This window comes from Heteronotia binoei, chromosome 10 (genome assembly GCF_032191835.1).
Source record: "Heteronotia binoei isolate CCM8104 ecotype False Entrance Well chromosome 10, APGP_CSIRO_Hbin_v1, whole genome shotgun sequence".
NCBI lineage: Eukaryota > Metazoa > Chordata > Lepidosauria > Squamata > Gekkonidae > Heteronotia > Heteronotia binoei.
Window position 1 is genome coordinate 92,073,674 of NC_083232.1, and position 15,405 is coordinate 92,089,078.

Here is a 15,405-nt window from a genome sequence, read left to right on the forward strand (position 1 = left end):
AAAGGAGCTTCTGCTAGAATTCCACCCCTGGGCCACACACCCCTGATGTAGCCAATCCTCCAAGAGCTGACAGGGCTCTTCATACAGGGCCTACTGTAAGCTCCAGGAGGATTGGCTGCATCAGGGGGTGTGCCTTAATATGCAAAGGAGCTTCTGCTAGAATTTTACCCCTGGGCCACACACCCCTGATGTAGCCAATCCTCCAAGAGCTTAGAGGGCTCTTCTTACAGGGCCTACTGTAAGCTCCAGGAGGATTGGCTACATCAGGGGTGTCTGGCCTAATATGCAAAGGAGCTCCTGCTACAAAAAAAAAACCCTTGGTGGTCTCCCTTCCAAGTACTAACCAGGGCTGACCTTGCTTAACTTCCCAGATCTGATGAGATCAGGCTCATCAATACATGGGAAAATTCCTTTTATAACCTCCATTGCATGGCTCAAAAGACTTAACAAAATGCATGATAATAAGCATGTTATAAATATTGAACGTTCAGGTAAAAGCGGAGCCTGCTTTGGCGGGGAGTGTGGGATACAAATCGAATAAACTAAAATGCCTGACCTCATGTGGCAATGTCGACCCCTGTTGACGAAACGGATGAACGGTTTATATCTTCTGAAAACGCACACAGGGAACAACAACCCATTGTTCCCCAAGACCGCCGTCTGCACAAAGGCCTACAAATAAGTGATACTTTTTTTTGTCTCTGAGCTAGGGTTGCCAAGTCCAATTTGAGAAATATCTGGGGACTTGGGGGGGGGGAGCCAGGAGACTTTGGGGGTGGAGCCAGGAGATATTAGGGGTGGAGCCAAGATCAAGGCTGTGACAAGCATAATTGAACTCCAAAGGGAGTTCTGGCCATCACATTTAAAGGGACATCACAGCTTTGCAATTCCTTCCTTCCATAGGAAATAATGGATAGGGGCACCTTCGTTTGGGGCTCACAGAATTGGACCCTCTGGTCCAATATTTTTTAAACTTCGGGGGTATTTTGGGGAGAGGCACTAGATGCTATACTGAAAATTTGGTGCCTCTACCCCAAAAAACAGCCCCCCCAGAGCCCCAGATACCCGCAGATCAATTCTCCATGATTTTCTATGGGAATATATCTCCATAGGGAATAATAGAGTTCCCAGAAGACATTTCCCTCCCCCCCCCCCGCTTTCTGACGACCCTGAAGTGGGGGGAGGGCCTCCAAACTGGGGGATCCCCTGCCCCCACCTGGGGATTGGCAACCCTACTCTGAGCATAAATTGGGGAGAGGGACCACTTTGGGAGTGTGCCTGGACTCCACTGTTGCTACTCTTAGAATCATAGAGTTGGAAGCGACCTCCAGGGTCATCTAGTCCAACCCCCTGCACAATGCAGGACTCACAAATACCTACCCCAAATTCACAGGATCTTCATTGCTGTCAGATGGCCATCTAGCCTTTGTTTAAAAACCTCCAAGGAAGGAGAGCCCACCACCTCCCGAGGGAGCCTGTTCCACTGAGGAATTGCTCTAACGGTCAAGAAGTTCTTCGTAATGTTGAGCCGGAAACTCTTTTGATTTAATTTCAACTCATTGGTTCTGGTCCTACCTTTTAAGATGATATTGTCACTGTCATTTTCGCCTTCTCTCCTTCAGTTAATATTTAAATTATTATTTAAATTTATTCTTTCTAACGTATGCTATCCCCTCTTTCTCTTTTTATTTAAATATTCCCTTTCGTTTGACTTGGGATGGAGCAAGGCATTATTCTTAACTTCAGAGTCAAAAATTCTAGCCCAATTATCAGTTAATTTATCCTTAATAAGATATTTATTTATCTATTGATTGATTGATTGACGAACTGGACGTTATCTTAAATGCTACATGGCATGTTCTACAATGTTATATATACCGTAGTGCTTTATGCATAGTAGAATTTTGTCATACACGGAATTAATCTACTCGATACTACTTCATCCAACAAAGTTCTGTATAACTTGGAATTTTTTTAAATAAACGAATCATATGTTAAATAAATAAATAAAAATTATTCTTTAAACATATATTTATCGCTGTTTTTACAGTTTCTCTCCGGTGCTCTCACAGCCGCTTTGGTGGGAAGATGTGATGTGGAGGCACTTAGCCCTTTCCTAACGTTTCCCTCAGAAGACCATGCTGCCGATGCTGTGAAGGAAATTTGTTCTCTGCCACCCCAGGAGTTGTACACCATGGCTGTACTCCTCCTGCAGAACCTCAGTGTACGCAATGTCGTTTATAAGGTGAGCAGAGTCTGTGCTAAATCTCGCCCCCTCCTTTCGGAACGTGGATAGAAAAACTGCATGTGGGGTGGGGAGGGGAGAGGTAAAGACATCACGCAGTTAATGAAAACAGTCCCTTAGAGCTGCCACAGAAATCTGGTCTACAGCAAAACCTGAAGCGAGTCTCCTCACTCAACGAATCTGAGGGCTTTCAGGGGAACTGCGGAATCTTTTGATAGCGAAATGTCCTGAGGCAGGGTGGGGTCCACATATCCCTAAACTAGAGTTGAATCAGTAACGCCTTACAGATCAAGATTTTTTGGGTATAAGCGTTCCAGAGTCAAAGCTCCTTTCGTCAGAGACCATATTCCTAAGCTGTAACTGAATATTGCCTGAAGTGAATTTTTATGTATTTGGGCGGTCTGTAACTTAGGCAGAACTTCACAGGGACTTTTGAAGGATGTTAACAAGGTTTTGTGCAGGACTAGTAGCATTTCTGGAAATGGGGTGTTTGTATGTGGGGGAAGGGATTTGACATTCCTAATTCTGTTCACTGTTGTCCAATTTATCCCATCTTTCCTCCAAGGGCAGTGAACACACTTCTTAGCACCTCTGCCGCCATTTTGTTCTCGCATTCATACAGTGAGACCCATGGCCGAGTGGGAACTTGAATCCAAGCCTCCCAGGTCCTAGTTAGACATTGATAGATATATCACATTATTTCTCTACCCTCCTACTTTTTTTTTCACCCCATTTTATATAGCTTTTAGGACTACTTCTTTACAAAGACAGTGATTAAAATGTGGAATTTGTTGCCAGATGATGTAATGATGGCCACAGGAATAAACGTCTTTAAAAGGGAATTAGATCACAGAGGATAGGTCCGTTGGTGGCTACTAGCCATGGGGTACAGTCACACAAGCAGTTTGATCTGACGTAGCCACCCCCTTCCCTGTAGATTAAATGGGCATGATCACATGTGCACATTTGGCTCCCATGTCCCTCTCATCCTTACCTCATGCTAAGAAAACTCCCACTGGATTAAATAGCCTCCAGTAAATTCTGGTGGCTTCCCTGGTGAAGCACTTCCATGGCGGGTTTTCGGCTGCCTGATTGCCCTGGCGTGCCATGGAAACACGTGAGTGGTGTGATTGTTCCACTTAGTTTCTTCCCCAACTCCACTTTGACGTGAGCTTCAGTGCCCCCATAGAACAGGCCAAGAGCACATGTGCTCTTGTCTGCTTCTGCACACCGCACAGTGGGACTTAGAAAGAAACCAAAACCCAGTCATGAGTCCAGTTTGGTGTAGTGGTTAAGTGTGTGGACGCTTATCTGGGAGAACCGGGTTTGATTCCCCACTCCTCCACTTGCAGCTGCTGGAATGGCCTTGGGTTAACCATAGCTCTCACAGGAGTTGTCCTTGAAAGGGCAGCTCCTGTGAGAGCCCTCTCAACCCCACCCACCTCACAGGATGTCTGTCGTGCGGGGAGAAGATATAGGAGATTGTAAGATGCTCTGAGTCTCTGATTCAAAGAGAAGGGTGAGGTATAAATCTGCAGTCTTCTTCTTCTTCTTCTTCTTCTTCTTCTTGAATCTGAAGAATTAGCTAATAGTAGTCCAAGGCCTTTGGCACTCACAGTGACATTTTTTGTTTGAGCAAAACTCTTTTCCATAAAACTTTTAGGTGCACTGGCTGATCTTTATATCCCATCCAAACCAATCCTCCAAGATTTCGTGTGGTAGGTTAACCCATTTTTCCCTCACAACAATGCTGTGAGATGTAAGGCTAAGAAATGGTAGCTTTGCTAACTCTAGCCAGTGAGTTTTATGGGTTGGCAGGTCTGGCTGACGAAAGTCCAGCACTATCCATTGTACCTCACTGGCTCTACATGTTATATGTAGAATCTATGCACTTGTGAATAGTCTAGACCAAGGGTGTTGAACCTGTGGCCTGGGAGATGAATCAGGTAGCCAGAGGGCTCCTCTCAGGCCCCCAAGCAACTTGCTGTCATTTGCTTCCTTCTCTCTCTTTCTCTCTCTCTCATTTACTTCTGCATAACAGCTTGCTTTGCAAGGTTTGCGCAATTGCACAGGAGCTACAGAGCAAAATGTCTATTTTCTCCATTGGCTGAGGATCCTCTCTTGGAGAGGAAGGGGGAGAGGCAAAGCTTGCTTTGCCAGGCTCTCTCCATCGCACAGCAGAGCTACTGACTGAGCCAAGCCTCTCTTCCTTCTATTGGCTGAGGCTCCTCCCCCTCCTGGTTCGCTGGGAAAGGAAGGAAAGAGCCAGAGCTTCCTTTGGCCAGTTTCCTGGATCCCATGGGAGAGATATAAAGAAAGAACCTTTAAGGCCAACGAGTGCTAATGTTTTAAGCATGTTTTAAGTTTTTTTTTTAAAAAAAATCTTTAATTGTGTTTGTCTGTGTCCTTTATAAAGTTTGTATCTCTGCTACTTAATCTTAAACAGGTACACACATGGCCTGGCCCGACAAGGTCTCATTTATGTCAGATCTGGTCTTCATGAGTTTGACACCCCTGGTCTAGACACCATCTTTGGATTATTTGGCAGCCAATTGGCTATGGTCCTGACTTAGATGGCCCAGGTTATCTTGATCTTGTCAGATCTTGGGACTTAAGCAGGGTCAGCCCCGGTTAGTACTTAGGGTTGCCAAGGCCCCCGCGGCCTCTGGTAGGGGACTGTTTTCTGGTACCTATTGGACCATAGAGTTTTCCCTCCCCAAATGCTAGTGTCCAGGAAAACCATAGAGTTTCCCTAGAAACTCCTAGAGTGGCTGGCACGTGAAATTGTCGGTGCAATGACGTCACTCACGGGTGATGTCATCACACTGGTGACGTCGAGGGAGGTTCCCTCCACCGGCCCAATGTGGGCTGGCGGATTGGGAACCTCCCAGGTGGGAAAACCCCCATTCAGCCCCGGGAGCTTGGCAGCTCTATTAGTACTTGAATGGGAGACCACCAAAGAAGCCCAGGATTGTCACACTGAGGCAGGCAATGGGCAAACCACCTCCGAACATCTCTTGCCTTGAAAACCCTTTGAGGTCACCAGGAGTCGGCTGTGACTTGAAGGGGAAAAACTGGAAGAGGGAACACTGCCGCTGTGAGAAATGGAGAATTCAATTTCACTTGATCCGCCAGCGTTGTCGTAAACCGTGCATAATATATACCGAAAAACATATAAACTCTCAGTATCTGAAATGTGTATATTTTGGGATAACGTTTCCCCTCTTTTCTTTAAGATCAAACTGCCATCTGAAGTAGACAAGTTACTCGACATGCTGTTGGATGTTGTATCTAATGTCAGTTCCCTTCTAAAGAAAGCGCAGCGTATCTTCGAAAACCTTCCTGCATTCCTTCGAACACTAAAAAGCACTTCTGTGCTTGATATTTCTGCTTTTCAATTGGTACGTACATGATCTTTCTATCCCTTCAGTTTCGGGTTAACGTTCAAGGCTGATTTTGGTCTGGGTCTTGTTTTAGGATGCGTGCCGAAATGATTTAAAAAAAAATCTTTTTGAACAAACATATAGGATGCATTCCTGACTATTGTTTTTGTGGGGTGGGGTTTGTGTTTTTGTGTGCATGTGTGGCACTCTTGACTATTGGTTGGTGTTGAAAAATGTTTCAGTGGTGCCTCTTTCTGGGAAAATATATATGTACTGAAACCTTTCTTAGGCATTTGTTCATAGGAATCCAGGTAATAGAAGAAGAAGAAGATATTGGATTTATATCCCGCCCTCCACTCTGAAGAGTCTCAGAGCGGCTCACAATCTCCTTTACCTTCCTCCCCCACAACAGACACCCTGTGAGGTAGATGAAGGTATTGGATTTATATCCCGCCCTGCACTCTGAAGAGTCTCAGAGCGGCTCACAATCTCCTTTAGCTTCCTCCGCCACAACAGACACCCTGTGAGGTAGATGAAGATATTGGATTTATATCCCGCCCTCCACTGTGAAGAGTCTCAGAGCGGCTCACAATCTCCTTTACCTTCCTCCACCACAACAGACACCCTGTGAGGTAGATGAAGATATTGGATTTATATCCCGCCCTCCACTCCGAAGAGTCTCAGAGCGGCTCACAATCTCCTTTACCTTCCTCCCCCACAACAGACACCCTGTGAGGTGGGTGGGGCTGGAGAGGGCTCTCACAGCAGCTGCCCTTTCAAGGACAACTCTGCGAGAGCTATGGCTGACCCAAGGCCATTCCAGCAGGTGCAAGTGGAGGAGTGGGGAATCAAACCCGGTTCTCCCAGATAAGAGTCTGAACACTTAACCACTACACCAAACTGGCTCTCTAATAGGAAGTAGGAGGCAATACAATTATATAACAAAAGAAAATGCCATTTAAAATGATAAGCATCTAAATGTGGGATAAAATCAAGGATAGACCAAAAAAAAGAAAAAAAGAAAAGATCCTGTTAATATTTCATTTCTTCCCTGTGCCAATACACCCATTCAACTGAATTTGATTATTGCCCAACAGTAACAATAGACAAGGAAATAATATTCGTTGAGACATGCAGGGCTCTTCTAACAGGGCCTACTGTAAGCTCCAGGAGGATTGGCTACATCGGGGTGTGTGGCCTAATATGCAAATGAGTTCCTGCTACAAAAGAAAAGCTCAGGTTCAGTTAATGGTTCAGCAAAAATGTGGGTTCTGCCCATTCCTATGGAAGAAGGCACGTATCCAGGCAGGTGGGCAGCACATGGTTTTCCTGCTTTGCGTGGCTCAGCTCTGAAAACGTACTAGTGGAACTGCAGTGTTCCCATGGGTTCTGTTTTCCCCACACGCCCGTTTGTAAACGTTTGTTCTCTAATACTCTGCGTGCCGCCTGATGGCCCCGTATAAATGAATAATAACGATAACACATTTTGTCTTGGAAAGCTATATATAGGTCATAATCTCTGCAAACAGCTTTGTGGTTACTTATTTTTTACTCCAGGATAGATGTGCATATTACAGTTCTGCGACTGCATAATAATAGCTGTGCCTCGCAAGCGTTCGCGTGGGTCATTGACAAGCTGGATGATCAAATACCCCGGCAATTTAAGGTTAGGAACAATGTTCCCTCTAAGCTGCAGAGTCTTGTGAGCAAAACTTCCACTTTGTGAGCGACTGGCATTAAAGTTGCAACTGAGACAAAAAGATGTGAGCTGGGAAGGGTTGCCAATCTCCAGGTGGGAGCAGGGGATCCCCCAGTTTGGAGGCCCTCCCCCTGCTTCAGGGTCATCAGAAAGTGGGGGGGGAGGGAAATGTCTGTTGGGCACTCCATTATTCCCTTTGGAGACTTAGTCCCATAGGGTATAATGGAGAATTGATCTGCGGGTATCTGGGGCTCTGGGGAGGCTGTTGTTTGAGGTAGTGACACCAAATTTGCAACATAGCATCCTGTGCCTCTCCCCTAAATACCCTCCAAGTTTCAAAAGGATTGGACCAGAGGGTCCAATTCTATGAGCCCCCAAAGAAGGTGCCCCTATCCTTCATTATTTCCAGTGGAGGGGTGTGCAGTTCCTTTAAATGTGATGGCCAGAACTCCCTTTGAAGTTCAATGATGCTTGTCCCACCCTTGCTCCTGGCTCCACCCCCAATGTCTCCTGACTCCACTCCCAACGTCCCCAGATATTTCTTGAATTGGACTTGGCAACCCTAGAGCTGGAGGCTAATAATCCGTGAGCTAGCTCACGCTAACTCAGCTTAGAGGGAACACTGGTTAGGCGGGATGCAACTTTGTCAGTTGCCTGGAAAGTAAAGCCAGGTTTGAGTCCCGTGGCACCTTAAAGCCAGGGAAGTTTTATTCTGGGTATAAGCTTTCATGCATGATTGTGGGAACTGACCGATTTATTCCAAAGTAACTCAGTCTGAGAAGTGCTTGGTAGCAAATTTTGCCGTCAGATTTTTCTTGTCAATCATGGACCTGCTCTTAAACTTCAGAGACCTTAATCAAAGTTGAGCATGGCAGCCTTTTGATTAATGCCATCATCAGCTCTGGTGAGGGTGAACGTCTGAAGTAATCGTCCATAAGAATAGCTTTAATGAATCTGACCTGCGGTTCACCTAAGTTTCTCAGCTCTGGCAACAGCTAGTTTGGGATGCTTTAGAAGAAGTGCATGTGGTATTGCTCAGCATGAATAGCCAACGCTTCTGCTCTTCTCTTTGTATTATGGCATTCTGGCCATAATTTCTCACCTTTCCCAGGAAATTTCTGCCCAGCTGTGTAACTGAGAGTCCTCAATGAAAACTCTGAAGGGGGGAAATAATTTATTGATTAGGCAATTTAATATCTACCCCTTGTTAATTACTTTTCCATTTACTTTTTAAAGTCGCCTTTCTGTCTTCATCACTGATCTTCTTTTCTTGTTTGTATGTTTACAGGGCTTTTTTTTGTAGCAGGAACTCCTTTGCATATTAAGCCAAACCTCCCTGATGTAGCCACTCCTCCAAGAGCTTACAGTAGGCCCTGTACTAAGAGCCTTGTAAACTCTTGGAGGATTGGCTACATCAGGGGTGTGTGGCCTAATATGCAAAGGAGTTTCTGTTCAAAAAAACCCTATCTATATCTATCTATCTATCTATCTATCTATCTATCTATCTATCTATCTATCTATCTATCTATCTATCTATCTATCTATCATCTATCTATCACCTACCTACCTACCTATCTATCTGATAATGCTGATACTGTAATTGCTTTTATCCAGTATGGTCAATTTCTGTAAATAAAAGGAACAGAGACTTCAGTAGAGTTGCCAGGTTGTCCCTGGCTGCTGGGGGGAAGTGTGCATGGTGCAACGACATCACCAGGAAGTGATGTAATCGCATTGGGCACATTGCGCAGGGATGCTGTAGTAGTTTGATTAAAAACTCTATGGTGCCGCAGAGGTTTTTTTAAACCAAAATTCTAGAGTGTCTCTGTGTGACGTGCCCAGCACAATTACGTCACTTCCAGGTGACATCATTGTGCTGGGCATGTTGGGGCGCCAACAAAGCTCTTCAGGGGCGGGGCTCCCCCCCCCCCGCTGGCCAATAATGGGCCGGTGGGTTGGAAGCCCTGAAATCGGGGGAACCTCTGCCCCCAGCAGGAGGCTAGAAACCCTAAACTTAAGCCTGACCTACACTATAGGCAAAGAGCCCCGTGGCGTAGAGTGGTAAAGCTGCAGTGCTGCAGTCTGAGCTCCCTGCTCACGACCTGAGTTCAATCCTGGCGAAAACTGGGTTCAGGTAGCCGGCTCCAGGTTGACTCAGCCTTCCATCCTTCTGAGGCTGGTAAAATGAGGACCCAACTTGCTGGGGGGAAAGCGTAGATGACTTGGGAAGGCAAGGGCAAACCACCCCGTAAAAAGTTTGCCATGAAAACATTGTGAAAGCAACGTCACTCCAGACTCGGAAACGACTGGTGCTTGCACAGGGGACTACCTTTACCTTTTTTTACACTGTAGGCTTAAACTGATTTAACGGAACTGATTTAACCCGGAACGGTTCCTAACGGCCCTACGGGACACCTGGCCCACTGGCGATTCCCTGGATGATCTGGTAGAGTCCTGGAACGATGGGCTCTCCAGGGCCATCGAGATCGCACCCAGGCGCCCTCTGTGCCTCCGCTCGAAGCCGTCGCCCTGGTTTAACCGGGAGCTGCGGCAACTAAAGCGGGGACTCAGACGACTGGAGAGGCAATGGCGGCGTACTCAAGACGAAGTAACCCGAACATCTTATAGAGAGAGTTTGAAGGCCTATGAGATGGCAATCAAATCCGCAAAGAAAGCATTCTTTGCGGCTAAGATTGCGTCTGCAACTTTGCGCCCGTCACAACTGTTCGATATAATTCGAGGACTTACGACGCTGCCGCAAGGCAGACCAAATTCTATTGAATTGGAAATAGGCTGCGAGGCTTTTGCAAAAATTTTTGAGGATAAAATCGCGTCACTCCGCCCCGACCCCCCTGCCAGTTTTAAGACAGTTAGTGAAACCGAGGCCCTGAGTCTGTCTTCGGATTATATTCTGGATGGTTTTAGCCCCCTCAGCCTGGAGGAAGTTGACAGGATTCTCTTATCGGCTCGCCCAACAACTTGTAAATTGGACCCATGCCCTTCCTGGCTTATTAAATCCTGCCAGAGGGACCTTAGATATCCTCTACGGGATATCATAAATAGATCCCTGACGGAAGGGCATTTTCTAACGCTGCTCAAAGAGGCTGTGGTCCGTCCCCTCCTAAAAAAAAGTATGCTGATGACACCCAGCTCTATTTACTGATGGACGGCCAGCCGGTCTGCGCCCCGGAAAATCTTGATCGAGCACTACAGGCCATGGCTGTGTGGCTCAGACTGAGTGGACTGAGACTAAATCCTGCGAAGACAGAGGTCCTTTGCTTGGGTCTCCGGGGGCCGGGAAGGGGAATCCCCCTACCAGTTTTTGACGGTGCGCCACTGACGGCGGTGGACAGGGTCAAGAGCTTGGGGGTACTATTGGAGACTTCTCTAAAGATGGAGGCTCAGATAGCAGCCGCTGCCAAGTCCGCGTTCTTTCACCTTAGGCGGGCAAGGCAGCTGGCCCCCTTCCTGGAGCGCGACGACCTAGCAACAGTGATCCATGCTACGGTCACCTCGAGGTTAGACAACTGCAATGCCCTCTACATGGGGCTGTCCTTGTCCCGAACTCGGAAATTGCAGCTGGTGCAGAATGCCGCGGCCCGGCTGTTACTGGGTCTTCCAAAATGGGGACACATTCGGCCGGGTCTTCGGACCCTGCACTAGCTTCCAGTGATATACCGAGTTCGGTACAAGGTGCTGGTTATTACCTTTAAAGCCCTATATGGCCTGGGACCTGCCTACCTGAAGGACAGTCTCTCCCCACATGTTCCCCAGAGAGTACTGAGGTCGGGAACTCAAAATCTTCTCACTATCCCTGGGCCAAAAGAAGCCCGCTTAAAATCCACCAGAGATAGGACTTTCTCTGTTATGGCCCCTACATGGTGGAATCAGCTGCCAGAGGAGGTGAGGGCCCTGCGGGACCTTGTTCAGTTCCGCAGGGCCTGTAAGATGACCCTCTTCCGGCTAGCTTACACCTAGCTAAGATGAGAAACTCAATGTAGCTTGCCAGACTCCTGTTTTATATATATATATTTGGAATGTTTACTGGTTTTTAAGGTTTAACTGTTTTAAATGTTTAACTGTTTATATATTTAAATATTGTCTAATCTTATGTTTGACCAATTGTTGGAAGCCGCCCTGAGCCACTCGTGGGAAGGGCGGGATATAAATCTTAAATAAATAAATAAATAAATTTAACAGGCTTTTGGCCTTTCCAGGGAGCTCTGGGAATTGTAGTTCTATGAAAGAAACTATGCATCTATGCACAATATAATTCCCAGGAGTCATTGGGGGAAGCTGTCACAGCTAAACTGATAAACGTTTGTAGTGCAGATGTACTGTAAAGTTCATTTTGTTGGAATTAAAGCTGCAGAATCAGGGAAAAAGCCTAGAATATCTTTTGGGAGGACCAGACTGCATTTCCTCTGCAGCCGTGACCCTGGCTGAACAAGACCATTGAGCTAAATAAGAGCCATATGCTTTAATTAGTTTAACTACTTGGGCCATCCTGAATCAGTGAGGGCATATTTTAATGACTATGGGTGTGTGTTCAGGGCACATTTTCTAATTTGTGAGGCTCTTTGGTCTCTGGCATGTTACTGTGAATGAAAATGTAAAAAAAATTGAGGGCTCTCCTTACAGGAAGTGAGCTTTTGCTAATTTAATTCAAATTACCTGACTCTTCCCCTGGTATGTCAAAACTGAGGCTTTCTTAGAGTCTGATTAATATGTACATTTATTCAAGTAAAAGTGATAAATTATTTAATCCTTACAAAAGAACATGATTCATTGCTAAGCACAATTTAAAAAAAAATGGTTTACTGGCCCTAAACAAATGGGTCTTGCCAGCAGGAACTCATTTGAATATTAGGCCACACCCCCTGATGCCACCATTGTTTCCTGCAGGACTTTTTTTGTAGAGAAAGCCCAGCAGGAATTCAGTTGCATATTAGGCCACACCCCCTGATGCCACCATTGTTTCCTGCAGGACTTTTTTTTTTGTAGAGAAAGCCCAGCAGGAATTAATTTGCATATTAGGCCACACCCCAATGCCAAGCCAGCTGGTACTGCATTCCAGCATGTTCCTGCTCAAAAAAAGCCCTGGGTCTTGCACAAAGAAGTTTCCAGTGGACTAGGACCTTAGCTTAGTTCTCCTTTCTGTGTTGTAGAACACAGATTATTTGGTTACAGTTTATAGGTTAGTGTGTTCAGCTCATATGAACATCAGTAAAACAGCACACTTTAAGAAGGGTTGTTAGTTCCAGGCTGGGAAATTCTTGGAGATTTTGGGGGTGGAGCCTAGAGAGGGGAAAGTTTGAGGAAGGGAGGGCCTTTGACAGGATGTAATGCCATAGAATCCACCTTCCAAAGCAGCTATTTTCTCCGGGGGAACAAAGGTCCATTGTCTGGAGATCAGATGTAATTCTGGAAGGTGGCAGCCTAATGTTGACACTCTCTTCGTTGCTGAACCATCTAAAACGTAATTTTCCAGAAAAATTAGTCATGCACTTTGTCAAGCTCCGTGTGAAGGCACTGCAGTCGAAACACCATCTTTAATACCAGTTTTCAGGGGGACCAAAAAGAACACAGAACGGTTTTGTAGATATTTTCGACCAGGGGTGGAATTCTAGCAGGAGCTCCTTTGCATATTAGGCCACACACCCCCTGATGTAGCCAATCCTCCAAGAGCTTACAAGGCTCTTTTTTTAAAGCTCTTGGAGGATTGGCTACATCAGAAGTGTGTGGCTTAATATGCAAAGGAGCTCCTGCTAGAATTCCACCCCTGGTTAAATTTTTTTGACATTTTTAAAACCCACCTCTACAGACGTCGAGTCATTTGACCTATCTCTGTAGCTACGACAGCTTTAAGATGATGGATGACCACTTGAGATAATGATGAGTTTTTCTCCCCCCTGCTATCCTTTAGTGATTTCCCATGTCCTAACCATCTTTCTTCTAGATCTTCCAAAACAGGCAATTCAGAAGTCTTACTGTGGGTTCGCTGCAATCGCTCATTAAAGGAGTCTGCAAAGAAGACTCTTCATTCTTCAGCAGCACAAATATGTTCATTGACATGCCTCGAATCACTGAAGTGCTGGAGGAGGACATGGCAAAATTCAGCATTCCTGAAGACTCAAGTAAGAGCTGTAGGAATCATTTGTATGGGAATGCATTGGTTTCCATACTTCGCAATTAGGGCTGATTTTCAATTTAGCCGCATGCATTGAAGAGTCAATATGGTTTCTGCTCCCTCTTCCTTTTGTAAATGACAGGTTTGGCAGCTGCTGTGACAAGGTAGGGTTGCCAAGTCTAACTCAGAAAATATCTGCGGACTTTGGGAGTGGAGCCAGGAGACTTTCACATTCCCTAAATTAAATAAGTAAAAATACAGCAGTACAGTTCCCCTGAATACAATCTTCATTTCCTCATCCCAACCAGCTGCATTTCCTGTGTACACACACTCTCTCACACAAAGGGGGTGGGGGGGGGGAGAGCACGCAGCCAAAATAAACAGTTTGCAATCCTGCACTTGTGCGGTTTCACTGGGGCGATTTACTCATGAGTTGCTGAAGTTCCAAGTTCTTCAGACTAACACAAGGAAACCAAAGGTTCTAGTTTATCCTTTCCTGTGCAAACAACTTCTGAAAAGATTGTAAACCAAATGGAGGTTCTGGGCTCCTTCCCTTCCCTTTCAACAGGCATGTTGTTCTTCAGGCTTGCACCGCCCCCATTCAGCCTGGCTCTAAGATTTAAAGGCACACACACCTTTCTTAAAGAAAGCTGTCCCCAGTGTCCTGTTAAGCCTTCTGAGGTTTGCAGACACATGGAGGCTGTTGGGGGAGGGGGGGCGGCTTCCCCCTACCGACCAGCTGAAGGAAGGAGCCTGCAAAAGTGAGAGATCTCTTGCTGGGACCTGGGGACTGACAAGTCTGTGACAAGGTCAGCTTCCTTGTGAGGAGAGAAAGAACTGGGGGACTTTCAGTGCAATCCTAAACAGCTGACCTACCTCTAAATTCATGGAAATCAATAAACTAAGAAGCAGGTGCCTCTGTTTGGGATTACACTGCTAAGGTGCTTTTGTATTTTTTTTTAAAGTAAGTTAAGGAGGAAACAGGCATGGATACTGGTAAATATTTGTTTTAAAGTCGTATCAGTCCCTCTCCCACACCCTCAAGTACAACTTAGCATTTCCTCCCGGCTGCTTTTTTTGCTGACTACCAGTGCCATCCTAACCTGAATGGCTGGTTCCGGACCGGCAGTTTAAGGCGACCCAGGGATGCCTTGGAAACCAATCAGAAAAGCACATCCAAACATGCACCTCTGCCACCCGCCCTGGTCCCGTACTCGCCTCGTCCTCCGGTGTCCTGAAAGCAGCTCAAAAAGGTCCCACTTTCGAAGCGGTGGCAAATTTCTGAGCTGCGCACCAATCGCCTTTTCAACGTCTGGACATGGAAGCGCCCAAGCAAGGCGGAATGGTGTGCTGCAGCTGTCTGACCGTGGCAAGGCACCCCATGGGTGGGATAGGGGCGCCTTGTGCTGGGATGTGTGGAGGGGATTTGGCTGCTCCTTTTTGAGCCGGCTGGTTTCCAAACACCAAACACCTCCCATGCGCCCCAAGCTGCCAGCCCAGAACCAGCCAATTGTTCCCTTTGAAGTCCATAGAAATCAGCGGTCTTAGAATAATGTAAAACTGCTTAGGATGGCACGGTCCATCTATTTTGTGGGCTACATTACAACTGCCCAACTGTTTGTGGCTCCCTCCCCTCCAGTAGGATCTTCTGTAGCTAGTAGCTTCCAGCAGTTAGAGGTCATTAGGCAAGTATCCTTATGTTCTTATGGCTTCTCTTATGTTCTTATGTCTGGGACAGTGATGCTCTGTTTTCTTGGTGCTTGGGGGGGCACAGTGGGAGGGCTTCTACCCCACTGGTGGACCTCTTGATGGCACTTGGTTTTTTTGGCCACTGTGTGACACAGAGTGTTGGACTGGATGGGCCATTGGCCTGATCCAACAGGGCTTCTCTTATGTTCTTCTGTGACACAGAGTGTTGGACTGGATGGGCCATTGGCCTGATCCAACA

The 15,405-nt window shown here is 46.3% G+C and overlaps 1 protein-coding gene across 1 annotated transcript in view; it reads left to right on the forward strand.

The window, feature by feature from the left end:
- The window catches only part of ABCA13 (ATP binding cassette subfamily A member 13), a 388,752-nt gene that overhangs the window by 112,038 nt on the left and 261,309 nt on the right, over window positions 1-15,405 (forward strand). Inside the window, exons 20-22 of the mRNA XM_060247734.1 lie at window positions 2,051-2,245; window positions 5,482-5,646; window positions 13,287-13,464. Of these exons, the coding sequence (XP_060103717.1) occupies window positions 2,051-2,245; window positions 5,482-5,646; window positions 13,287-13,464 (538 nt within the window). The remainder of the gene's footprint in view (window positions 1-2,050; window positions 2,246-5,481; window positions 5,647-13,286; window positions 13,465-15,405) is intronic.